At 62.3% G+C, this 24762-nt stretch overlaps 4 protein-coding genes across 7 annotated transcripts; 3 read left to right on the top strand and 1 right to left on the bottom strand.

Moving 5' to 3' along the window:
* Positions 1 to 230: 230 nt before the first annotated feature.
* LOC115606966 (acyl-coenzyme A amino acid N-acyltransferase 1-like) lies at positions 231 to 5749 on the top strand. Of its 3 annotated transcripts, XM_030483656.1 has the most exons (5): positions 231 to 693; positions 1626 to 2095; positions 2193 to 2395; positions 3064 to 3658; positions 5739 to 5749. In XM_030483656.1, exons 1-4 carry the CDS (start codon positions 599 to 601, stop codon positions 3646 to 3648), a joined length of 1353 nt encoding a protein of 450 aa, XP_030339516.1. In that variant the 5' UTR covers positions 231 to 598; the 3' UTR covers positions 3649 to 3658; positions 5739 to 5749. The 3 variants fall into 3 exon arrangements, with proteins under 3 accessions (XP_030339516.1, XP_030339515.1, XP_030339517.1); XM_030483655.1 differs by lacking the exon at positions 5739 to 5749 and having other exon boundaries at positions 232 to 693; positions 3064 to 3699; XM_030483657.1 differs by lacking the exon at positions 5739 to 5749 and having other exon boundaries at positions 233 to 686; positions 3064 to 3699.
* On the top strand, positions 4656 to 9393 carry ZP1 (zona pellucida glycoprotein 1). Its single transcript, XM_030483600.1, has 11 exons — positions 4656 to 4815; positions 5408 to 5529; positions 5607 to 6975; positions 7069 to 7212; positions 7690 to 7874; positions 7960 to 8057; positions 8208 to 8335; positions 8413 to 8602; positions 8686 to 8836; positions 8998 to 9082; positions 9171 to 9393. Exons 1-11 carry the CDS (start codon positions 4656 to 4658, stop codon positions 9269 to 9271), a joined length of 2733 nt encoding a protein of 910 aa, XP_030339460.1. The 3' UTR covers positions 9272 to 9393.
* A 176-nt stretch (positions 9394 to 9569) lies between these two features.
* PRPF19 (pre-mRNA processing factor 19) lies at positions 9570 to 18943 on the bottom strand. The gene is made up of 16 exons (XM_030483648.1): positions 18820 to 18943; positions 18570 to 18719; positions 17524 to 17600; positions 16465 to 16606; positions 13719 to 13792; positions 13553 to 13615; positions 13423 to 13464; positions 13251 to 13325; positions 12918 to 12993; positions 12602 to 12711; positions 12297 to 12452; positions 12148 to 12217; positions 11705 to 11790; positions 10503 to 10673; positions 10199 to 10304; positions 9570 to 10029 (listed from the first exon to the last, which is right to left on the bottom strand). The coding sequence occupies exons 1-16, from the start codon at positions 18836 to 18838 to the stop codon at positions 9932 to 9934; spliced, it is 1515 nt and encodes a 504-aa protein (XP_030339508.1). The 5' UTR covers positions 18839 to 18943; the 3' UTR covers positions 9570 to 9931.
* A 354-nt stretch (positions 18944 to 19297) lies between these two features.
* Positions 19298 to 24109, top strand: TMEM109 (transmembrane protein 109). 2 transcript variants are annotated; one of them, XM_030483704.1, is made up of 4 exons: positions 19298 to 19371; positions 20351 to 20523; positions 21585 to 21687; positions 22608 to 24109. In XM_030483704.1, exons 2-4 carry the CDS (start codon positions 20365 to 20367, stop codon positions 22964 to 22966), a joined length of 621 nt encoding a protein of 206 aa, XP_030339564.1. In that variant the 5' UTR covers positions 19298 to 19371; positions 20351 to 20364; the 3' UTR covers positions 22967 to 24109. The 2 variants fall into 2 exon arrangements, with proteins under 2 accessions (XP_030339564.1, XP_030339563.1); XM_030483703.1 differs by lacking the exon at positions 19298 to 19371 and having other exon boundaries at positions 20152 to 20523.
* Positions 24110 to 24762: the final 653 nt, after the last annotated feature.

Raw genomic sequence — 24762 nt, 5'->3', positions numbered from 1 at the left:
TTCCTCAAAGAGGGGATCTCATCCCAGTGGGAATGAGCCCTGGAGCCCATCCCAAAGGGAGGGTGTTTGTTTCTGCTGCACTGATGGGATGGGAAGGGAATATGGGGCTGGAAGGAAGGGGTTTGGGGTGGGAACCCCCCCAGATCTCATTCCTGGGTTTTAACATCCCATTCTCCATCCCTTTTGAGGGTGGTGACTTCAGCCTATGGGGGGGGGCTGAGGGTGTCACTGGGTGGGCAAACACGAGCTTCCAGGGGGATAAACCCCTGGAATGGGAGCACATGGTGGTACCCAGCCCCAGGAGCTTCATCCTGGTGGGAACACCGTGAGCCTGTGGCCCTGGGATGAGCAGGGAGCTGGTCCTGCATGGAGCAGAATGAAGCTTAAGGGTGGGTTAATCATAGATGGGGCAATATAGGGGACCCCAGTGTGTGGGGCAGAGCTTCTTGTTGCCCCGTTGAGCAGGATTTGGGATGGGGATCCCATCGAGAGCTTCCAGAGGCAAGGAAGGCAGGAGCTATGGGGTGCACTGATGCTATGGGGCGGTTGCCAGCAGGTCACGGGGTAGAAGGGCTTTGCCCTCGTTGCTTCCTGGTTAATGAGTGATTCCCGAGGCATGGAAGAGCCCATCCTCTTCCAGCAACTCCCTCCCTACACTTCCACCCAGCCTTTGCCCTGCTGGCTGGGTAAGAGGTGAGGGTGCTGAAAGGGGGGTTTGGAGCCCATCCCCGTGGCTTTGGGGGGCTGTTGTTCCTAGTGGGGTGTATATGTGGTGTCTCCTACCGGGGTCGGGATAGTGCCAGCACCTCCCTGTGTGGCTGTTCTGCATGGGAATGGGGCCCGGATGGGAATGGGGGCCTATAGCTTGTGCCCCCAGAGCCTCCCTGTCCTTTGTCCCCTTGCCCATGGTGTTGGAGTGCAGAGGAAGAGGATGGGAGGGGGAAAAGTGGGTGCTGGGCCTGGGGGAGAGGGGCAAAAAGGGTGTCCCTGCTGCTGGGTGAGTGTTGGGGGGGTGAGGGGTGGCCAGGAGGTGATGCTGCCCCTCTGCTCTGTGAGACCCCACTTGGATGCTGCATCCAGGTCTGGTGTCCTCAGCATCAGGAGGACATGGAGCTGTTGGAGCAAGGCCAGAGGAGGCCACGAGGATGCTCAGGGGCTGGAGCAGCTCCCGTATGGAGCCAGGCTGAGAACACTGGGGCTGTTCAGCCTGGAGAAGAGAAGCTGCGTGGAGACCTCAGAGCAGCTTCCAGTGTCTGAAGGGGGCTACAAGGATGCTGGAGAGGGACCTTCATCAGAGACTGGAGTGATAGGACAAGGGGTGATGGGTTCAAACTGAAACAGGGGGGATTTAGGTTGGATATAAGAAGTTCTTCCCTGTGAGGGTGCTGAGGCGCTGGCACAGGGTGCCCAGAGAAGCTGTGGCTGCCCCATCCCTGGCAGTGTTCAAGGCCAGGTTGGACACAGGGGCTTGGAGCAACCTGCTCTAGTGGAAGGTGTCCCTGCCCGTGGCGGGGGTTGGAGCTGGAGGAGCTTTAAGCTCCCTTCATCCCAACCCATTCCATGACTCTCAGGATGCGGGATGCAGGTAGGATGAGCTGTGTTGATGCTCCTCTCCCTCCCCATAGGCGCACCATGGTGGAGGTGACGGTGACACCGCGCTCCTCCCTCGCTGACCGCCCCGTGCGGGTGCACGTGCGGGGTCTGTCCCCATCGCAGCTCGTCACCCTGCGGGCCTGGCTCATGGATGAGCAGGGGGAGCGCTTCCAGGCTCGAGCCTTCTTCCATGCCGATGGAATGGGCGAGGTGGACCCCGGGTACCAGCCTGCCCTCGGCGGCAGCTACAGCGGCCTCTGCCCTATGGGGCTGCTGTGGTTCCTACAGCCCGACACCCTCTTCCGACGCCTGCTCAAGCGGGATGTGACCGGCAGCCCCTTCCTCATCCATGTGGAAGTGTTCGATGGCGTCCACCTGGTCAACGGGCCCCAGGACCAGCCATTGGCTTCGTGTGAAGCCGAGCGCTGGTTTGTGGGTCCCGGGGTGCAGCGGGTGCCCATCAGGGAGGGCAGGGTCCGTGGGGCTCTCTTCTTGCCACCCGGTGAGCAATGGGGTGCAGGGAACCCTCATGGGGGTGCGTGGTGGAGTTGGTGGCTCCTCTCACCACCATCAGCGATGGTTCCTCTGGTTCCCCACAGGACCAGGACCCTTCCCGGGGGTTGTGGATCTCTTTGGGGGTGCAGGAGGTCTCATTGAGTTCCGAGCAGGGCTTTTGGCCAGCCGGGGCTTCGCGGTGCTGGCACTGGCTTTCTTTGCCTATGATGACCTGCCCCACACCCTGAGCCAGCTCGACATGGATTACTTCGAGGAGGCGACCACGGTGCTGCTCCAGCACCCCAAGGTGAGCCCTGCAGCACCCAGCAGTGGGGTGGGTGGATAAGCAAGGTCTGGATAGGAAAGATGTGGATAAGGAGGTGGAGGGAGGGGATTCTCCCCCTCTGCTGCGCTATGGGGAGACGGTGTCCCCAACATAAGAGGGACGTGGAGCTGGTGGAGCGAGGCCAGAGGAGGCCCCAGAGCTGCTGCGAGGGCTGGAGCAGCTCTGCTCTGGAGCCAGGCTGAGAGAGCTGGGCTGGGGCAGCCTGGAGAAGAGAAGGCTCCTGAAGGGGAGACCTTAGAGCAGCTCCAGGGCCTAAAGGGGCTCCAGGAAACCTGGAGAGGGGCTTTGGCCAAGGGCCTGTAGGGACAGGCCAAGGGGAATGGCTTTAACCTGCCAGAGGGGAGACTGAGATGAGCTCTGAGGCAGAAGCTCTTCCCTGTGAGGGTGCTGAGGCGCTGGCACAGGGTGCCCAGAGAAGCTGTGGCTGCCCCATCCCTGGCAGTGTTCAAGGCCAGGTTGGACACAGGGGCTTGGAGCAACCTGCTCTAGTGGAAGGTGTCCCTGCCCGTGGCAGGGGGTTGGAGCTGGAGGAGCTTTAAGCTCCCTTCAACCCAACCCATTCCATGATACATCCCAATGACATCCCAACGTGGGGTGCTCCCGTTTGGCTCCATTTCCCCCTGTTTCAGGTGCGAGGCCCCGGCTTGGGTGTCATCGGCGTCTCCAAAGGAGCAGAGGTGGCTTTGGCCATGGCCACCTTCCTCCCGCAGGTGGTGGCCACGGTGTGGATCAACGGCACTGCTTTCCTCCACGGCAACCCTCTGGTCTACAAGGACCTCTACATCCCCGCTATTCCCTATGGCCTTGAGCGTGTGACCATCACGGAGATGGGGGCATTGGACAACTCTGCTGTCTTCAGTGACCCCCAGGACCCCACGCACCGCTCCTCGGCCATCCCTGTTGAGAAGATCAAGGGGAAGGTCCTCTTTGTGGTGGGGGAGGCCGACCGCAGCCTCAACAGCAAGCTCTTTGCCAGGCTGGCCATGGCACGGATGCCACCAGGGCAATGTCACCTCTTGTCCTACCCTGGGGCCGGGCACTTGATCGAGCCCCCCTGTTCCCCCCTGTGCAGCATATCCAGCATCAGGAGCAGCCCCCTGCCCCTGCTGTGGGGGGGTGAAGTCAAACCTCATGCCAAGGCTCAGGAACACTCGTGGAAGGAGATTATCCGGTTCTTGGAGCAACATCTGAGATGTGCCGCTGGGAAGCTGTGATGGGGATGGGGTGAAAGGACCCCCGTTAATAAAGGTCAGCCTTAGAGCCTCGCTGCCTGGTGCTGCCTGAGCATATGGGGTGGAGGCACCATGGGGGGAGCCCTATGGCAGGTTTTCCATTGGGAATGCTGAAGATAGAGGTTCCCATGAGGAGAGAGGGTTTTAACCCCAAAATGATGAGGTTGGTACCTGGGGTGGGGATGGAGGGTGGCAAAGAGGATTCCAGGCATGTTCATACCTGATATATGCTAAGACAGGTAAAGGAGCCGGTGGTGACCATCATAGTGGTGAGGAGAGGTGGGATGTGGTGTCTTGGTTTAGGCTGCAAGAAAGGTAAGACCAAGAAGACCAGAAACCAACCGTATCATGGGCTGCACCAGAAGGAGTGTGACCAACAGGTCGAAGGAGGTGATGCTGCCCCTCTGCTCTGCTCTGCGAGACCCCACTTGGATGCTGCATCCAGGTCTGGTGTCCTCAGCATCAGGAGGACATGGAGCTGTTGGAGCAGGGCCCGAGGAGGCCACGAGGATGATGAGAGGCTGGAGCAGCTCCCGTATGGAGCCAGGCTGAGAACATTGGGGCTGTTCAGCCTGGAGAAGAGAAGCTGCGTGGAGACCTCAGAGCAGCTTCCAGTGTCTGAAGGGGGCTACAAGGATGCTGGAGAGGGTCCTTCATCAGGGACTGGAGCGATAGGACAAGGGGTGATGGATTCAAACTGAAACAGGGGAAGTGCAGGTTGGAGATAAGGCAGAAGCTCTTTGTCTCCATTCCCTATTCCCAAGGACAACGCTGCTTTGAAGAGCCTTCGGTCCCTCCCCGGTCACCCCGGCCATGGGAGGTGACCATGGGCCGGGGCAATGAGGTTGCTGGTGGCAGAGGAGCGCGGAGCCCTGGAACCATCCCAACATGTCCCACGGGTCACCCGATGCCCTCCGGTGCATTCCAAGCAGCCGGCTATAAATCCCCAGCCCCGGAGCTGACCCATAGAGCCTGGATTGCTGCTCACCATGGGATCAAGCTGCTCCCTCCTGCTCCTGCTGCTCCTCGTGTGCCAGGGGCCCGGAGCCACCTTCTCGCTGCTGCGGTACCGCTCCGAGTGTGGGGAATACAGCATGCAGCTGGTGGTGTACCCCAGCCGTGGGCGCAGCGTCCGCTTCAGAGTCATGGGTGAGTGGGGATGTTCGGCATCACCCGTCCCAAAACAGGAGTGACCTGGTGGGGGGGTGCTGGAGGGGGTTGGAGTGTGCTCCATAGGGAGCATCAGCACAAGAGGGACGTGGAGCTGTTGGAGCGAGGCCAGAGGAGGCCCCGGAGCTGCTGCGAGGGCTGGAGCAGCTCTGCTCTGGAGCCAGGCTGAGAGAGCTGGGCTGGGGCAGCCTGGAGAAGAGAAGGCTCCTGAAGGGGACACCTTAGAGCAGCTCCAGTGCCTAAAGGGGCTCCAGGAAACCTGGAGAGGGGCTTTGGACAAGGGATGGAGGGACAGGCCAAGGGGAATGGCTTTAACCTGCCAGAGGGGAGATTGAGATGAGCTCTGAGGCAGAAGCTCTTCCCTGTGAGGGTGCTGAGGCGCTGGCACAGGGTGCCCAGAGAAGCTGTGGCTGCCCCATCCCTGGCAGTGTTCAAGGCCAGGTTGGACACAGGGGCTTGGAGCAACCTGCTCTAGTGGAAGGTGTCCCTGCCCGTGGCAGGGGGTTGGGACTGGAGGAGCTTTAAGCTCCCTTCATCCCAAACCATCCCATGACTCTCACTGTCCCCATAGATGAGTTCGGGAGCCGCTTCGATGTTGCCAACTGCTCCATCTGCCTCCATTGGCTCCACACCGGGGCAGACGGTGCCATCACCTTCTCCTCTGGCTACGAGGGCTGCCACGTGCTGGTGAAGGTGAGAGTCCATCCCTCCCATCATCCCCATCCAGTGCTGTTGTGCTGTGGGTCACTGTCCCCTCCATCCCGTTGCAGGAGGACCGCTACGTCCTGCGGGTGCAGCTGGAGGAGACGCTGCTCAGCGGGGTCCTGGTCACCTCCTATGAAGTCAACATGACCTGTCCACAGCACGGTGACTACGAGGTCCTCACCACACGCACCGAGCAGCAAGGGGATGCTCATGGCAATAGCATCCATCAGAGCCAGGCTGGTGTCCTCGTCCCCCTGTCCCAGCCGGGCCTCCTGCACCAAGTGTCCCAATCCTCCATCACCATCCCAGCATCCCAGCTCGCATCCCAAGTGCACCCGGAGCAGGTTCACCCCGTGGTGCGGACACAGCCCTTTGGGGGGCCCCAAGATCAGCAGCCTCAGAACCAGCCTGGGATGGGGCATCCTGCAGCGCCAAGTCAACCGGGTCGTCTTCGTCCAGGGGTTCAGACCCACACCCGGCCTGGTCTGGTGCATCTTGGGGCTCAGAATCAAGCAGGAGTTCTTCAAGCTGGAGTTCACTCCCAGAACCAGCCCGGAATGGTGCTCCCTGGGCCTCCAAATCAACCGGGTCGCCTTCGTCCGGCAGCTCAGACCCAAAACCAACCTGGGTTGGTGCATCCTGGAGCTCAAACTCAACCAGGAGTTCTTCGTCCAGTGGTTCAAACCCAAAATCAACCTCTTCTGGTGCATCCTGGAGCCCAAAGTCAACCGGGACATCTTCGTCCAGTGGTTCAAACCCAAAACCAACCTGGTCTGGTTGGTCAAAATCAAGCAGATCGTCTTCGCCCAGGGCTTGCACCTCAAAACCAACCTGGCTTGATGCATCCTGGAGCTCAAACTCAACCAGGAGCTCTTCGTCCAGTGGTTCAGACCCAAACCCAGCCTGTTCTGGTGCATCCTGGAGCTCAAACTCAACCAGGTCGTCTTCGTCCAGCAATTCAGCCCCAAAACCAACCTGTTTTGGTGCATCCTGGAGCTCAAACTCAACCAGGAGCTCTTCGTCCAGTGCTTCAGACCCCAAACCAGCCTGGGTTGGTGCATGGCGCCGGTGGCTTCATGCACGCTGGTGCTCAGACCCACACAGGCTTTGTACGCCCGGCCGCTCAGCCCCCAAACCAGCCGGGTTTAACTCATCCCAACCCTCAGCCCCATTCCCAAGGGAGTCGCGTCCATCCCGGGCTCCAGAGCCAAGCTGGGCTGGTCCATCCCAGCCATTCCCGACCGGGTTTAACCCATCCAGGGCTCCAATCCCGCCCGGGTTTGATGCGTCCTGGTCTCCATGCTCGGCCCCAGCCGGGTGTGGGGCGCCCAGGGCTCCAGCCCCAAGCCCAACCTGGCTTGATGCGTCCTGGCCTTCAATCCCAGCCCAGTCTCCTGCAATCCACGGCCCTCTTCTACCCCTCGGCAGGGGCAGGTAAGCGGAGGTGGTGGGATGGGGTCCCCGGGATGGGCAGGGGGATGCTTCGGCGTGGGCATCGAGGGCAATGTCCCCTTTGTGCCACCCCAGGCACGCAGCTGAGCCGGGAGCAGTGCCAGGTAGCAGTGGGGAGGATGCCGTGCGTGGCACCGCGGGGCCGGGATGCGTGTCTGCAGGCGGGATGCTGCTACGATGACATGGACCGGGCTGCTCCCTGTTACTATGGCAACACCGGTAGGATGCTCGGAGGGGGGATGTCCCATCACCTCCACCCCTGCTTGGAAGCTGCGGGGTGGATAAACGGGGCTGGAGGTCCTCTTTAAAGGGGAGATTGGGAATAGTTTGAAAGCCAAAGCGGGGTCAGGCATTAGAACAGGTTGCTCAGGGCAGTGGTGGAGGCACCGTCCATGGAGGGGTTCAAAACCAGTGTAGACAAAGCCCTCAGTGACACAGGGTAGTGGTGGCCTTTAGTCCTGGTTGGACTTGATGATCTTGAAGGTCTTTTCCAGCTTAGCTGATTGAGGAACCCAGGAAGTGGTGAATGCCCCATCCCTGGCAGTGTTCAAGGCCAGGTTGGACACAGGGGCTTGGAGCAACCTGCTCTAGTGGAAGGTGTCCCTGCCCTGGATGAGCTTTAAGGTCCCTTCCAACCCACCCCATTCCATGACTCCCTGTTCCTGGGGTTGACGGGATCACCCCCTCCCACCGCAGCCACGGTGCAGTGCCTGCTGGAGGGTCACTTCGTGCTGGTGGTGCCGCGGGGTCTCAGCACCCAGCCCTACAACCTGGACAGCGTGCGCCTGGCCAGCACCCAGCCCGGCTGCGAGCCCCAGCGGGTCACCGAGGCCTTCGTCATGTTCCGCTTCGCCGTCACACAGTGTGGCACCACGGTCCAGGTTGGGATGTGATAGCCACCATCGCCATCACCACCCCGCCATGGGCACTCAGAGCACCCTCACCCCGTGCCCGTGTCCCCCTCAGGTCATCGAGGACCGGCTCATCTATGAGAACCAGCTCATCTCCACCATCGATGTCCAGGGGTCCCCCCGTGGCTCCATCACACGCGACAGCATCTACATGTAAGAGGACATCCCCCCCATCACCTCCAGCATCCCCAAATCCTTCCTCCTGCTGGTTCTTGCTGCTGGGACCAGGGATGGTTCCTCTTTGGGTCTGGAGGACATGGAGGGGTGGGGGGGGATCACCCATCTCTGCTCTGCTCCCCACAGCCTCCAAGCTCGCTGCATCTACAACGCCAGCGAGCTCCTGCCCCTCCGCATGGAGGTGGCCATCCCCACCACGGCTGCCCCCGTGGCCAGGCCGGGGCCGCTGGGGCTCCAGTTGCGCATCGCCACTGGTGAGCAGCCCGTCCGCTGGTCCCCCCCCGATCCCAGGTCACCCCCCATCCCGCTCAGCTTCTCCCCTTTCCCATAGATGAAAGCTACAGCTCCTACCACCCCGATGGTGACTTCCCGCTGGTGAAGGTGCTGCGGGACCCCATCTACGTGGAGGTTCGGCTCCTGCAGAAGACGGACCCCAACCTGGTGCTGGTGCTGCACCACTGCTGGGCATCCCCCAGCACCGACCCCACGGCTGAGCCCCAGTGGCCCATCCTGGTGGATGGGTGAGCAGAGAGGGGCAGGAGGTGCTGGAGATGGGGTGTTGGGGTGCACCTGCATTAAGCAAAGGTCCCTTTTGCACCCCAAGGTGCCCCTTTGTAGGGGATAACTACAGGACACAGCTTGTGCCAGTGGGACCAGCTTCTCCACAGCTTCCCTTCCCCAGCCACTACCAGCGCTTCGTCATCTCCACCTTCACCTTTGTGGAGCCCCCATCCATGGCAGTGCTGGAGGGAGAGGTGAGGGGGGGCAAAACCGCCCTCAGGCTTAATGAACACCCCCAAATCCCACCCCAGCACCCCACCATGGTGCTGTGCTGCTTGTTGGATGGGGTTCCGTGGGGCTGGGAGCCCCTTCTCTGGTGCCTCCAGCCTGATGGAGCCCATGTGTGGGGCTGTAGGTGTACATCTCCTGCAGCGCCTCCGTGTGCCACCTCGCGCAGCCCGAGCCCTGCCGGCCCTCCTGCCAGCTCGGGGTGCCCTCCCGTGAGTATTGGGGGGCCCCTGGGGGTGGGGATCCCCGTTGTGCTTGTCCCGCACTGTCCCCACACCAAGCCCCCTTGTCCCTGCCCAGGAGCACGTCGGTCCACAAGGGACAGGAGGACAAGCGGAGCCACGGGCACGGTCACCTCGCAGGGACCCGTCACCTTCCCCATGGTGCCCAAACTGCAGTGAGGTGGTGGGTGAGTTCCCTCCTCTTCCTCACCCTTCATCCCGGCTCTAACTCTTCTTCTTCTCCAGCCAGATCTTGCTTCACCTCTGGCCAAGCTGGATGAAATAAAGCGTGTGGAGCATGGCTTGAGGTGGTGGCTTGTCCCTAAGGGGGGACAGGAGGGAAGAAAAGGCTCCCATGTCCCCATCCCCAAACTGGCAGCACCCACATCTCCTCCTCAACCCACTGGTGGTGGCCCCGTGCCTCTGACAGCTCCTTTCTTGCCTTCCTTCCCCCAGCCACGCTGTGCTGGAACACACGTTACGGTGAAGAGCTCTTTATTTCCACCCTGAAACTATAGAGAACTGATACAAACCCTGCCCATTCCTCCCCTTTTCCCCCCCCGACATTCCACACATCCCAGCTGCAAACATCCACCAGCACCAGGCTTGGAGCTTCTCGTTGTCCCACTTCCAAGCACAACCAACCAGAATCTAAAGGCAGGAAAGAAAAAGACACACACGAGACCAGCAAAGGAAAAAACCCACCTAAAACAACCCCATGAAGGCAAAAACCCAAACAGCTACAGCAGGAGAGCCTGGAGCAGGGATGAACCCGGCTCCCCCCCACCCCATCCCCATATCCCTCCCATCCCAAACCCCAGTGAGACCCCAGCTCCATGGCTACAGGCTGTAGAACTTGAGGCTTCGGTCCATGCCTGTGGAGGCGATGAACTTGGCGTGGTGGCCAAAAGCCACCCCTGTGGTGAGGCCACTGTGCTCTGCGGAGGGAAGAGACCGTGGTTATGGGACCAAGTAGAGTTACCCCCTGCTTGTCCTCCATTGAGGGTGCAGAGAGAGGTGCTGGTGGGGTGGGAGAAGCTTGACAGAGCCAGGAGAGGGTTTCCTCTCAAGCTTCTGCCCTCCCATGGTCCCCTCTCAAGCCCTCACCTGTGAAGTGGAGGATCTCAGTCCATTGCTTACAGATGTAGATCTGGACATCCGTCCCACCCAGAGCCAGGTAGGTGCCGCTCTGGTCAAAGATGAGAGACTTCACCTACGGAGGAGAAGGGGAAAGAGGCTCAGATCAAGCTCAGGAAGCTCCAAACAGCCTTTTAGGGGGCTGGAAAGGGGGCATCACCTCCACAACATGCTCCTCCAAAGCAGAGGAGTGAGCCCAGAGCCGATGAGCACTGGGAGAGGAAGCTGCCAACCACCCAACAAGGCTTTTAGGAGGAAAAGGGGATGGTCCCACCTCAAAGTTGTTGTCCAGCTGCAAAGTCTTGAAGTTCTTGAGCTTCCGCAGGTCCCAAAGCTTGACAGAGGAGTCATCTGCTGCCGTGGCCAAGTAGTAGCCGTTCTCCGAGAAGGCGATGCTGGTGATGGGACCGGAGTGTCCCGGGAAGTTGGCCACGTTGGTGCGTTCCTGAGGGAAAAGGCAGTTGGAGACAGGTTGTCAGGAGGGAAGTGCAGCAGCTTTATGGCTGGGAGAACAGGGAGAGGAGCTGGAGGTGGGATCCTGGCAGCCCAGTGGCTGCTGTTGGGCTGGATCCATGGGCTGAGGTTCAGTGCTAGGTCCTGCACTTGGGCCACAGCAGCCCCATGGAATGCTCCAGGCTTGGGAAGCTGCTCATGGAAAAGGACCTGATGGAGCTGAACAGGAGCAGCTTGTGCCCAGGCAGCCAAGAGGCCACCAGCAGCCTGGGGCCTGTCCCAGCCCCAGTGTGGCAGCAGGGCCAGGGCAGGGACTGTCCCCCTGTGCTGGGCACTGGTGGGGCTGCACCTCAAATCCTGGGTCAGTTCTGGGCCCCTCACCCCAAGAGAGACATTGAGGGGCTGGAGCGGGGCCAGAGAAGGGCCCCGGAGCTGGTGCAGGGCCTGGAGCACAAGTGTGATGAGGAACGGCTGAGGGACCTGGGGGGGTTTAGTCTGGAGAAGAGAAGGCTCAGGGGGGACCTTCTCGCTCTCTGCAACTGCCTGACAGGAGGATGGAGCCAGGAGGGGGCTGGGCTCTGCTCCCAAGGAACAAGGGATGGGACAAGAGGAAACGGCCTCAAGCTGCCCCAGGGCAGGTTTAGATGGAGCTGAGGAACAATTCCTTCCCCAGAGGGTGCTCAGGCATTGGAACAGGCTGCCCAGGGCAGGGCTGGAGCCACCGGCCCTGGGGGGGCTCCCAAACCCTATAGACTGGGCCCTCAGTGTCGTGGGTCAGTGGTGGCCTTGGGGCTGGACTTGATGATCTTAAAGGACTTTCCAACCTGGTTCATTCTACCCTCAGTCTGCTTCAGAGCCAGAACCAGGGTGGGCGAAGTGACTGCTCCTGAGCTGACGCTTTGTGGGTTTGGAATCCCCAAACTCCTTGGATTGAACCCTCTGCTGGGCACCAAACCACATCCCCCCCCCCGCAGGATGCTGCCTCCCCATCGCCTCCCCTTGCACACCCAGAGCCAGCCCTACCTTCAGATCCCAGATCTTGATCTGAGAGTCCATCGTTCCCGTTCCAAAAATGAGCCCATCCGGGTGGAACTGGGCGCAGGTGAGAGCTGCAGAGACACGGGAATTGCGTTGGGAAGCAGCTCTTCCCTGTGAGGGTGCTGAGGCGCTGGCACAGGGTGCCCAGAGAAGCTGTGGCTGCCCCATCCCTGGCAGTGTTCAAGGCCAGGTTGGACACAGGGGCTTGGAGCAACCTGCTCTAGTGGAAGGTGTCCCTGAGGGCTTGGAATGGGATGAGCTTTAAGCTCCCTTCATCCCAAACCATTCCATGATTTGGAGCATTGGGAAGGATTTCTTTGTCACCAGCCCTCCCCATCAAGTTCTGGTGAGCTCCAGGACCCACAAGCAGGATAAATCCCTTCTCCACAAGCTCCCAACAGGGTTGGGATCCTCATCTCCATCCTTACCACAGCCAGAGCTCTCATCCGTCACCTTGGTGAGGACACGGCCTGTCTGGATATCCGAGAAAGCCCAGTACTGGAGGAGAGGGAGAACGTGGTGAGTACGTGGAGATGAGGAGCAGGAGGAAGGTTCTGGGGCCTGGGATGGGTCTCACCTGGTCATCTGAAGAGCTGAGGAGGTAGTCACCTGTGGCATGGAGGCTCAGCCCTGTCACCGAGCCCTCGTGGGCACGCACAACCTGCACGCACGAGGCGTTGGGGACAGACCAGATCCGGATGGTGGCATCTGGAGAGGCTGAGAACACCAGATCCTGGACAGGGATGAAGGACATCAAAAGATCTTCACCTTTTCGTTGTCTGAGTGAGGTGGAGACCTCACCAGAACAGAAAAGGCACCAGAAAACCCCATCTGGAGCAGTCTGGCTGTGAGGGAAGAGCAGGAACGTGGACCTGAGCACACCTGGGATGGATGGAACACAACGCTGGTAACCTTCTTGGAATGCCCCTTGAGCGTTGCCAGGATCTGCTCCGAGCTCTTGTCAAAGACAATGACGTTTTTATCAGCTCCACCTAGAAAACAAAGCACAGAGTGAGGAGAGATGGGACTTGGGGCCAACCAGCTCCATGTCCACCTCCTTTCCTGGTGCATGAGAACCCCTCATGTTCCTTGTCCCACCTCGATCCCCCAAAAACCCAGAGGAAGGGAGCTGCTCCCAGGCACGGGGAGCTCTGAGGTGCCACCACGCAGCCCCAGCAAGCAGAGGAGGGTTCCTCACCAGTGAGGATCTTGTTGGTGTCAGAAGGACAGAGGTCCAAGGCCAGGATCCCTGGAATGCTGGCGCTGTGCAGCCCCTGGGGGAGGCGGGAGGACACTGGGTGAGTGCCACAAGCATGAAACCAGCCCCCAAAGGAGCTGAGAAGCTCCTCAAGATGCTCCAGGAGCTCCTTCACCACGAGAGCAAGAGCTTGTGGAGCATCTCATAGCACAGAGAGTCACAACCTTCTCCATGCTCTGCCCAGCAGCAGATGTGTCCCTTCTGGACATGGTGCAGGAGGGACCAGCTCCATGGGGCAGGTCCTGAAGCCCTCCCTGGCCCCACGGCACTCACCACGTGTGAAGCAACCTGCCGGTACTTGCTGAGCTCCTCCGGCTTCACCAGCTCCTCCGGGACCGTCTTCCCTCTCTGCAGAAGGGAAAGGGGATGGGGATGGACATCAGCACCTCCTGGAGCACAGCAGGTACCTGCTGTGGTGGCTTTAGGGTGACACGGAGCCCCTCACCTTCTTACGCTCCGTGGTGAGCACCGTGGCCTTGTCTTGGAGCTGTGGAAGAGAACGTGGTCACGGAGGGACCAGGAGCAAGGAGACGAGGGGCTGGGGGTGGCTCCAGCAGCCCAGGAGATGTTTTTACCTTCTGGATGATCTCTGGGGTCATGCCAGCAAGTTCTCCCAGATCCATGGACTCCCCAGCTCCCTGCACGGGACACGCACAGGGTTGGTGGCCCCCGAGGAGGAGCAGGGTGGGAAGGGGCGGGGATGGGTGGGAGGAGAGCGGGGATGGGTGCTGGGGGACTCACGGCCACGCTGGGCTGCGAGGACGGCACCGTCTGCGGCACGAGGAGCCCGGCCTGAGGCTTCAGCGTGGCCAGAGCTGGGGAGAGCCCGGGATGAGGAACGGGAATGGGAAAGGAGGCAGAGCCCAACAGAGTGATCCCAACCACAGCACCCAGCACCCAGCGCAGGGATCCCAACCACAGCACCCAGCACCCAGTGCAGGGATCCCAACCACAGCACCCAAGTGCAGGGATCCCAGCACCCAGTGCCCAGTACGATTCCAATCACAGCACTCAGCACCCAGTGCAGGGATTCCAACTGCAGCACCTGCTGTCCACCACCCAGCACAATGATTCCAACCACAGCACCCAGCACCCAGTGGAGTGATCTCAACCACAGCACCCAGTGCCCAGCACCCATTACAGTGATTCCAACCACAGCACCCAGCGCCCAGCATCATGATCCCAACCACAGCACCCAGTGCCCAGCACCCAGTACAATGATTCCAAGCACAGCACCCAGCATCCAGTGCCGTGATCCCAACCACAGCACCCAGTACAATGATTCCAACCACAGCACCCAGTGCCCAGTGCAGTGATCCCAACCACAGCACCCACCACCCAGCACCCAGTACAATTCCAAGCACTTCACCCACTGTCCAGGACCCAGTGCAGTGATCCCAACCACAGCACCCACCACCCAGTGCAGCAATCCCAACCACAACACCCAGTGCCCACCACCCAGTGCTGTGATCCCAACTACAGCACCCACCACCCAGTACAATGATCCCAGCCGCATCACCCACTGTCCAGCACCCAGAGCAGTGATCCCAACCACAGCATCCAGCACCCAGTGCAGTGATTCCAACCACGCCACCCACCACCCAGTGCAGTGATCCCAACCACAGCACCCACCACCCAGCGCAGTGATTCCAACCACAGCACCCAGCACCCAGTGGAGTGATCCCAACCACAGCACCCACCACCCAGCACCCAGTGCAGTGATCCTAACCACAGCAACCAGTGCCCAGCACAATGATCCCAACCACAGCACCCAGCGCCCAGCACCATGATCCCAACCACAGCACCCAGCGCCCAGCACCATGATCCCAACCACAGCACCCAGCGCCCAGCACCATGATCCCAACCACAGCACCCAGCGCCCAGCACCATGATCCCAACCACAGCACCCAGCGCCCAGCACCATGATCCCAACCACAGCACCCAGCGCCCAGCACCATGATCCCAACCACAGCACCCACTGCCCAGCACCATGATCCCAACCACAGCACCCAGCGCCCAGCACCATGATCCCAACCACAGCACCCAGCGCCCAGCACCATGATCCCAACCACAGCACCCAGCGCCCAGCACCATGATCCCAACCACAGCACCCAGCGCCCAGCACCATGATCCCAACCACAGCACCCACTGCCCAGCACCATGATCCCAACCACAGCACCCAGCGCCCAGCACCATGATCCCAACCACAGCACCCAGCGCCCAGCACCATGATCCCAACCACAGCACCCAGTGCCCAGCACAATGATCCCAACCACAGCACCTAGTACAATGATTCCAACCACAGCACCAGCGCCCAGCACCATGATCCCAACCACAGCACCCAGTGCCCAGCGCTCAGTACAATGATCCCAACCACAGCACCCAGCACCCAGCGCAGGGATCCCAACCACAGCACCCAGCACCCAGCGCAGGGATCCCAACCACAGCACCCTGCACCCAGTGCAGTGATTCCAACCACACCACCCAGCACCCAGTGCACTGATTCCAATCACAGCACCCAGTGCCCAGCACCCAGTGCCCAGCACCCAGTGCAATGATCCCAACCACAGCACCCAGCACCCAGTGCAGTGATCCCAACCACATCACCCAGCACCCAGCCCACCGATCCCTACCACAGCACCCAGTACAATGATCCCAACCACAGCACCCAGCACCCAGCGCAGGGATCCCAACCACAGCACCCTGCACCCAGTGCAGTGATTCCAACCACACCACTCAGCACCCAGTGCACTGATTCCAACCACAGCACCCACTGCACTGATTCCAACCACAGCACCCACTGCCCAACACCCAGTGCCCAGCACCCAGCACCCAGTACCCAGTGCAATGATCCCAACCACAGCACCCAGCACCCAGTGCACTGATTCCAATCACAGCACCCAGTGCCCAGCACCCAGTGCCCAGCACCCAGTGCAATGATCCCAACCACACCACCCAGCACCCAGTGCACTGATTCCAATCACAGCACCCAGTGCCCAGCACCCAGTGCCCAGTACCCAGTGCAATGATCCCAACCACAGCACCCAGCACCCAGTGCACTGATTCCAACCACAGCACCCAGTGCCCAGCACCCAGTGCAATGATCCCAACCACACCACCCAGCACCCAGTGCACTGATTCCAATCACAGCACCCAGTGCCCAGCACCCAGTGCCCAGTACCCAGTGCAATGATCCCAACCACACCACCCAGCACCCAGTGCACTGATTCCAATCACAGCACCCAGTGCCCAGCACCCAGTGCCCAGTACCCAGTGCAATGATCCCAACCACAGCACCCAGCACCCAGTGCACTGATTCCAACCACAGCACCCAGTGCCCAGCACCCAGTGCAATGATCCCAACCACAGCACCCAGCACCCAGTGCAGATTCCAACCACAGCACCCCGCACACTGATCCCCACCCAGCGCCCAGCACCCTGGTCCCCACGGTGGCCCGCGCCGGCGCCGGTGCCGGTGGGTGCTCACCCTCCCTGGCGGCGGTGACCTCCTTGGTGAGGCGGGCGATGACCCTGCAGGCGGCGTCGTGCTGGTAGAGCGCGTGCGAGAGCTCCTGCCGCGTGGTCTGCAGCTGCTGCCGCAGCGTGAAGCTGTGCAGCATGACCGCATCCTGCCGGCACGGCCACGGGCTCAGCACCCGCCCCGCGCCTCGGCACCCGCGCCGCAGCACCCACCCTGCGCCTCAGCACCCACACTGCACCACAGCACCCACCCCGCGCCTCAGCACCCACACCTCAGCACCTGCGCCTCAGCACCAGCCCCCCACCTCAGCACCCGCACCTCAGGACCAGCCCCCCGCCTCAGCACCCGTGCCTCAGCACCCACCCCTCAGCACCTGCCCCGCGCCTCAGCTCTGGCCCCATGCCTCAGCACCCACGCCGCACCTCAGCACCCGTGCCTCAGCACCAGCCCCGCACCTCAGCACCCACACCTCAGCACCTGCGCCTCAGCACCAGCCCCCCGCCTCAGCACCTGTGCCTCAGCACCGGCCCCGTGCTGCAGCACCCACGCCTCAGCACTAGCCCCATGCCTCAGCACCAGCCCCGTGCCTCAGCACCCGCACCTCAGCACCCGCGCCTCAGCACCAGCCCCATGCCTCAGCACCAGCCCCGTGCCTCAGCACCCGCACCTCAGCACCCACGCCTCAGCACTAGCCCCATGCCTCAGCACCAGCCCCGTGCCTCAGCACCCGCACCTCAGCACCTGCACCTCAGCACCAGCCCCGTGTACCAGCCCCATGCCTCAGCACCCGCACCTCAGCACTCATGCCTCAGCACCAGCCCCGCACCTCAACACCGGCCCCACGCCTCAGCGCCCACACCTCAGCACCGGCCCCGTGCACCAGCCCTGTGCCTCAGCACCCGTGCCTCAGCACCAGCCCCGTGCACCAGCCCCATGCCTCAGCACCGGCCCCGTGCCTCAGCACCCGTGCCTCAGCACCAGCCCCATGCCTCAGCACCAGCCCCATGCCTCAGCACCAGCCCCGCGCCTCAGCACCTGCACCTCAGCACCAGCCCCCCACCTTACCCACTCGTCCTGCAGGGCTTTCAGGATGGCCGGAATGCTGGTGGCAGACGGAGGCTTCGGGCGCATGGGGTGGGCGACTGGCAAGGACATGGAAAGGAGAACATCAACCCTGGCCTCGGGGGTCCAGCACCATCCCCAGCCCCACCGCCAGGATGGATTCCCTGCCCTTGGCTTGCAGGGAGAGGAATCCCAAGGGAAAACCTTCCTTAGGTTGCCAGCACCCCATTGGGGACCCACAGCTCCCCCTAAGTGGCCACATTTAGGGTCTCCCATAGCCCCTTAGGGTGCCAGCACCCCATTGGGGACCCACAGCTCCCCCTAACTGGCCACATTTAGGGTCTCCCATAGCCCCTTAGGGTGCCAGCACCCCATTGGGGACCCACAGCTCCCCCTAACTGGCCACATTTGGGGTCTCCCATAGCTCCTTAGGGTGCCAGCACCCAACTAGGGACCCACAGCTCCCCCTAAGTGAACACATTTGGGGTCTCCCATGGCCCATTAGGGTATTAGCACCCCCAAGTAGCCATATCTGGGGTCTCCCATAGCCCCTTAGGGTGCCAGCACCCCACTGGGGACCCACAGCTGCCCCTAAGTGGCCATATTTGGGGTCTCCCATAGCTCCTTAGGGTGTTAACACCCCATTGTGGACCCACAGCTCCCCCTAACTGGCCATATTTGGGGTCTCCCATGGTGTCTTAGGGTGTTAACACCCCATTGGGGAGCCACAGCTCCCCCTAAGTGGCCGCATTTGGGGTCTCCCACAGCCCCTTAGGGTGCCAGCACGCCCCTGGGGACCCACAGCTCCCCCTAAGTGGACACATTTAGGGTCTCCCATGGCCCCTTAGGGTGTTAGCACCCCCTTGGGGACCCACAGCTCCCCCAGGTGGCCACATTTGGGGTCTCCCACAGCCCCCCCATCACCGCATCCCCTCAAACCCTTTTCTCCTCCTCCACCACCCCCGTAACACCCCAAATCCCCCCCCCCAAAGCCCCTATTCACGCCCCCCCCGGTATAACGGGGGTCACCCCCATCCCCTCGCCGCCACCTTTAATGTCGATGAGCTGCTCCTCGGACAGCGGCTGGTTGTTAACGGGGTCGGTGCCGTTCTCCGCGATGTACTTCTCGATGAGGCGCCGCTCGTACACGTGGTTGGACACCGGCGACACGCACGGGTGCTCGGGGACCTCGTTAGAGACTGCGGACAACGGGGAGCGATGAACGGAAGGCTCCGGTGCGGCCTCCCCCCCCCTCCCAGCCCCGGTCCCGGTCCCGGTCCCGGTCCCGGCCGCACTCACTGGAGCAGATGAGCGCCATGGCGGAGGCCTCTGGGCACCGACTGCCTCCTCCTTCTCCTCCGTTTCCGGTGTCGACGGTTCCGCTTCCGGTAGCGGCGGTTCCGCCGCGAACGCGCCTCAACGGCACACGCGGGAGGCACCGGCGGAAACGGAAACGCTCCCGGCGTGCACCGCGGGCCCGCCACGGAGCGGGGAGGGCGGGTGTTGCTATAGAGACAGCGGAGGAGGGACTACAATTCCCATAGTCCCCCGCGGCGGGGCTGGACTACAGCTCCCGGCATGCACCGCGCTCACTGAGGGGGAGAGGGAGCGTTGCCACAGACAGGGAGGGAGTACTACAGCTCCCAGCATGCACCGCGCTCACTGAGGGGAGGGTGGTGTTGCCATAGAGCGGGAGGGAGGAGGACTACAACTCCCATCGTGCCCCGCGGCCGGTCTGGACTACAGCTCCCAGCGTGCCCCGCGGTGGTGGCGGCAGTGGTAGAGGCGGCCATTGTGGTCTGGGCGCCCGCTCCCGCCCGCCCCGCTCCGCAGCGCCCCCGTGCGGTGACGGTGAGCGCCGCCCGCGGAGGGGAGGGGGGGAGCGGGGTGGGGGGGGGGGCTAGAAATGGGGGGCGGGCGGGTTAAGGGGGGGATATGGGATGGGGGGGACCCGGAGGGGGGGGGGTCCGGTGAGAGCCGGTGAGGATTTAGGGGTCCCGGAAGGACTGGGGTGGTCTAAAGGAAGGGGGACCCCGGGGGTTGTGTGGTCGCGGTTGGTGGGGGGGGCTCTGAAGGTGTTGGGGGGTCCCGATGGGATTGGGGGGGGCCCGGCGGTACCGGGGGTATATGGGGGAACATGAGGGTATTAGGGGGGTCTCAATAGGGGGTTCCAAGTGGGGGGACCCCCTGATAGGGGAGGATTTAGGGGGCAGGGGGGGATCCAGGGGGTGGGGGGGGGGGGTCATGGGGAGGTTGGAGGGACCCGAAGGGATTGGGGGGTCACGGGAGGTGGGGGGGGGACGGGATGTGAGGGGATTGGGGGGGTCCCAAGTGGGGGGGACCCGGGTATTGGGGGGTCCCAATGGGATAGGGGGGACCTGGTGGGATTGGGTTGTCCCATCGGGTGTGGGGGACAAAGAGGGATGGGGGGGTCATGGGGATGGAGGAGGGGTGGGTCTGAGAGATGGGGTGGAAATGGGTCACCCGGGCCAGGACAGTGATGGGGGAGGGGGATAAATGGGGCACAGGGGGGGTGAGGAGAAGTGGGGCGCCCCCAGGGGGATATGTGTGTGTGGGTCGCTATGGGGGGTGTGGGTCTCTATGGGCTATGGGGGGTGTGGGTCTCTATGGGGGGGTGCAGTGATGTCTGCCCCCCACCCCTCAGCACCCACATGTGTGTGTCCCCCCCCCCGTGTCCTTGGCCAGGGCAGAGCCGTGTCCCATGTCCCCATCCCAAAATAGCCGGGGCCCGGTGCAGGGGGTCCCCGAGGGCCGGTTATGGGGGGGGGGGGGGCACACACCGGCCCCGGTCCCACACGTATCCCCACAGACCCCCCCCCCGGGATGGCGGCGGGACCCAGCCGGGCGCTGCTGGTGCTGGTGCTGGTGCTGTGGGGCCGGGCGGTGACGGCGCAGGATGATGCCCTGTCCCGGCTCGGCAGAGCCGCCTGGGAGGCGCTGGAGAGCGGGCTGGGACCGCAGCCCCTGCGCGCAGTGGCGGAGGTGGGTCCTGCCCCATGGCACGGGCTGGGGGGCTGCGTCCCGGACCCATGGGGCATGGGGGATATGTGGGGTGGGAGGAACTGCATCCCAAAGATATCCCATCCCAGCCCCATGGCACGTGTGAGATGTGGAATGGGAGCTGCATGCCAGGGATATCCCATCCCAGCCCCATGGCACATGGGGGACATGTGGGACATGTGGGATGGGAGGAACTGCATCCCAGTGATATCCCATCCCAGCCCCATGGCACATGGGGGACACGTGGGACGTGTGGGATGGGAGGAACTGCATCCCAGTGATATCCTATCCCAGCCCCATGGCACATGTAGGACATTGGGACATGGAATGGGGGCTGCATCCCAGTGATATCCTGGCCCCATGGCACATGTGGGACATGTGGGGTGGGAGGAACTGCATCCCAGTGACATCCTATCCCAGCCCCATGGCACATGTGGGATATGTGGAATGGGGGCTGCATCCCAGTGATATCCCACCCCCATGGCACACACTGGGGGGCAGCATCCCAGCCCCATGGGACATGTGGGATGTGGCATGGGGGCTGCATGCCGGGGATATCCCATCCCAGCCCCATGGCACATGTGGGATATATGGGACAGTGAATGGGGGCTGCATCCCAGTGCTATCCCAACCCCATGGCACACATTGGGGGGCAGCATCCCAGCCCCATGGGACATGTGGGATGTGGAATGGGGGCTGCATCCCAGTGCTATCCCAGCCCTATGGCACCAAGGGGGGGCTGTATCCCAGTCATATCCCATCCCAGCCCCATGGTACCGAGGGGGGGCAGCATCCCAGTCATATCCCAATCCCGAAGCACATGTGGGACATGTGGGACATGGAATGGGGGGGCTGCATCCCAATGATATCCCACCCCCACGGCACATGTTGGGAAGCTAAATCCCAATGATATCCCAGCCCCACAGCACATGCAGGACATGGAACGGGGGGGCTGCATCCCAGGGCTGTCCCGGCCCCACAGACCCCATAGGGCGCGGAACGGGGGCTCCGGGCCGCCGCTCCAAGCGCCGCCCCTCCCGCAGTTCCTGTCCCACTCGCTCTGGGTCGTCTCCGCCGGGATCGCGGCTGCCCTGAGCGCGCTCTGCGGGAGCCTGGCGGATCTCCTGGCGGCCGCCGGCGTCAGCGGTGAGTTACCGGTGGCACCAGTGACACCAGTGACACACACCAGTGCCACCGGCGCCACCATTAACCACCATTAATACCAATAACACCAGTGCCACACACTGGTGCCAGCAGAAACACCAGTAACACCAGTGCCACACACCATTAACACCATTAACACCAGTAGCACCAGTGCCACACACCATTAACACCATTAACACCAGTAGCACCGGTGCTGCACACCATTAACACCAGTAACACCAGTGCTGCACACCAGTAACACCATTAACACCATTAACACCAGTAATACCAGTACTGCACACTAGTGCCACCATTAACACCAGTAGCACCAGTGGTGCACACCATAAACACCATTAACAGCACTAACACCAGTAACGCACCAGTAACCCACCAGTGACACCAGTAACACCAGTGCCACCATTAACACCAGTAGCACCAGTGCTGCACACCATTAACACCAGTAGCACCAGTAACACCAGTGACACCAGTAACACCAGTAACACCAGTGCTGCACACCAGTGCCACCATTAACACCAGTAGTACCAGTGCTGCACACCGGTAACACCATTAACACCAGTGCTGCACACCAGCACCAGCATTAACACCAGTAGCACCAGTGGCGCACACCATCAACAGCATTAACAGCATTAACACCAGTAACACACCAGTGACACCAGTAACACCAGTAGCACGAGTAACACCAGTAGCACCATTAACACCAGTAGCACCAGTAGCACCAGTAACACACCAGTGCCACCATTAACACCAGTAGCACCAGTGCTGCACACCATTAACACCAGTAGCACCAGTAACACACCAGCGCCACCATTAACACCAGTAGCACCAGTAACACACCAGCGCCACCATTAACACCAGCGCCACCAGCGCCACCGGCGCCTGACTCCCGCCCGTCTCCGTTGCAGGCTCCCCCGCGGTGCGGGCGGCGGCGCCGGGCGCGGGCGCGGTGCAGCGGGTGCTGCTGTGGGCGCTGGCGGCGCTGGCGCTGTCGGGGCTGGGCTCCCGCCTGCGGCCGCTGCTGCTGCCGCTGCTGCGGGGCGCGCGGCGCTGCTGCTTCCTGGGCGCCTTCCTGTGGGTGGCGGGCTCGGCGCGGAGCCCCACGGCGCAGGCCGCGCTGCTGCTGGCGCTCTGGGGCCTGCACTGCCTCCTGCCGCCCGCCGCGCCCCGCCCGCCGCTGGAGGCCGCCGTGCGCAGCCTCGAGTGGAAGGTGGAGGAGCTGCGCAGGAGGCAGCAGTGGGGGGGACCCCGCAACAGGGAGGAGTGAGGGCCCCGACGCGCTGCCCCACTGCGCCCCACTGCGCCCCATTGCCTTGGCTCTGGAACCCCATCCCTGAGCACAGCACCCCAAAGCTTGGGACATGCACCCATTGGTGGCAGAAGTGGGGGGGACCCCAACACGCACCCCACAAGATGCCCCATTGTGCCCCATTGCCTTGGCTCTGGACCCCCAAGCACGCGACCTGCTGGGACCCCGGGACCTCCATCCCTGAGCACAGCACCCCAAAGCTTGGGACATGCACCCATTGGTGGCAAAAGTGGGGGGACCCCGGAACAGGGAGGAGTGAGGCCCCCAACACGCACCCCATAAGCTGCCCCATTGCCTTGGCTCTGGACCCCCAAGCATGCGACCTGCTGGGACCCTGGGACCCCCATCCCTGAGCACAGCACCCCAAAGCTTGGGACATGCACCCATTGGTGGCAAAAGTGGGGGGGACCCCGGAGCAGGGAGGAGTGAGGACCCCAACGCGCTGCCCCATTGCGCCCCACTGCGCCCCATTGCCTTGGCTCTGGAACCCCAAGCATGCGACCTGCTGGGACCCCGGGACCCCCATCCCTGAGCACAGCACCCCAAAAGCTGGGACATGCTCCCATCGATGGCAGAAGGGGGGGACCCCCCAGAACAGGGAGGAGGGAGACCCCCAAACACACACCCCATAAGCTGCCCCATTGCGCCCCATTGCCTTGGGTCTGTACCCACAAACATGCATCCCCCTGGGCCCCCCCATTCCACACAGTGAGGGCCCCCTTATTGCAGCACCCCAAAAGCTGGGGACGTGCTCCCAGTCCCTTCCCCCAAGCCTAAAGTGCCTTCCTCAGAGTGGGGGGGGGGTGTCCCCCTGCAGACTTGGGGACCCCCAAGTGCCCCCCCCGCCCCATGCTTGGGTCTGCCATGGGGGGGGGGTGAGCACCATGACCCCCCCTTTTGCCTGATCTAGTGCCTTGTGTGCCCCACCAGCGTGTGTGGGGGGGGACCTGCTCCCGACCTCGGGCCGCAATGGGGGTTCACCCCACACATGGGGGGCGATGCACCCCCCCGATCCCGCCCCCCGCTGTCAGCGCTCGGGTTTTAAGCTGCTTTTTAAACTGGTTTTGATACGTGGGTCTGAATAAACCCGGTTTCATCCCAGTCTGATTTGTTCCATCTCCCCAGTTGGGATATGGGGGGGTCCCTTTGGGGGGCTGCCCGGCCCCCCCCCCCCCAACCTCACTGTGGTGCTGGTTTGGGGTGCAGGGGGGGTCCTGTACGCTCAGCCTTCTCCCTCTGTTTGCTGATGGTGCTGAGGGGGACAAGCAGCAGGATCCGACCCCGTCTCCATCCCTGTGGCTGCTGCTGTGCCCCCCCCAGGCCGTGTCTGCCCCCCAGGGGTCCCCAATGACACCCCGTGGCCCCCAGTTACCTCGATCAGGGTGGGACGGGGAAGGACGGACCCTGAGAGCCCCCCCCCCCCGCTCGGGGGTCTGTGCATGGGGCTCGTTGTGCCCCATGGTGGGTCCTGCGGTGGGGATGGGGATGGGATAGAGATGGAATGGGGGTGGGAATGGGGAGTGGGGTGGGGATAGGGTGGGAATGGGAGAAGGATGGGAAGGGGGATGGGGAGTGGGATGGGGATGGGAATGGGGAGTGGAATGGGGATAGGGTGGGATGGGAATGGGAAGGGGATGAGGATAGGGGTGGAAATGGCGATGGGGAGTGGGATGGGAATGGGAAAGGGATGGGAAGGGGGATGGGAATGGGATAGAGTTGGGAAAGAGGATGGGATTGGGGAGCAGAATGGGAAT

Source organism: Strigops habroptila, chromosome 4 (assembly GCF_004027225.2).
Source record: "Strigops habroptila isolate Jane chromosome 4, bStrHab1.2.pri, whole genome shotgun sequence".
NCBI classification, from domain to species: domain Eukaryota; kingdom Metazoa; phylum Chordata; class Aves; order Psittaciformes; family Psittacidae; genus Strigops; species Strigops habroptila.
This window is presented reverse-complemented; position numbering and strand designations above follow the sequence as displayed.

What these genes read in the sequence shown, in the direction of transcription:
- LOC115606966 (XM_030483656.1), top strand. Translation starts at nt 599, where the DNA reads ATGAGTGATTCCCGAGGCATGGAAGAGCCCATCCTCTTCCAGCAACTC. An exon ending in GGCTCTCTTCTTGCCACCCG is followed by an intron (nt 2,096 to 2,192) that starts GTGAGCAATGGG and finishes GGTTCCCCACAG; the next exon opens with GACCAGGACCCTTCCCGGGG. An exon ending in TGCTGCTCCAGCACCCCAAG is followed by an intron (nt 2,396 to 3,063) that starts GTGAGCCCTGCA and finishes CCCCTGTTTCAG; the next exon opens with GTGCGAGGCCCCGGCTTGGG.
- TMEM109 (XM_030483703.1), top strand. Translation starts at nt 20,299, where the DNA reads ATGGGGGGGGGGGGGGCACACACCGGCCCCGGTCCCACACGTATCCCC. An exon ending in CCCTGCGCGCAGTGGCGGAG is followed by an intron (nt 20,524 to 21,584) that starts GTGGGTCCTGCC and finishes CCCCTCCCGCAG; the next exon opens with TTCCTGTCCCACTCGCTCTG. An exon ending in GGCGGCCGCCGGCGTCAGCG is followed by an intron (nt 21,688 to 22,607) that starts GTGAGTTACCGG and finishes TCTCCGTTGCAG; the next exon opens with GCTCCCCCGCGGTGCGGGCG.
- PRPF19 (XM_030483648.1), bottom strand. An exon ending in CCCCAGAGATCATCCAGAAG is followed by an intron (nt 13,465 to 13,552) that starts GTAAAAACATCT and finishes TCTCTTCCACAG; the next exon opens with CTCCAAGACAAGGCCACGGT. An exon ending in TTGTGTTCCATCCATCCCAG is followed by an intron (nt 12,453 to 12,601) that starts GTGTGCTCAGGT and finishes ATCCCTGTCCAG; the next exon opens with GATCTGGTGTTCTCAGCCTC.
- ZP1 (XM_030483600.1), top strand. Translation starts at nt 4,656, where the DNA reads ATGGGATCAAGCTGCTCCCTCCTGCTCCTGCTGCTCCTCGTGTGCCAG. An exon ending in AGTGTGGCACCACGGTCCAG is followed by an intron (nt 7,875 to 7,959) that starts GTTGGGATGTGA and finishes TGTCCCCCTCAG; the next exon opens with GTCATCGAGGACCGGCTCAT. An exon ending in TGGCAGTGCTGGAGGGAGAG is followed by an intron (nt 8,837 to 8,997) that starts GTGAGGGGGGGC and finishes GTGGGGCTGTAG; the next exon opens with GTGTACATCTCCTGCAGCGC.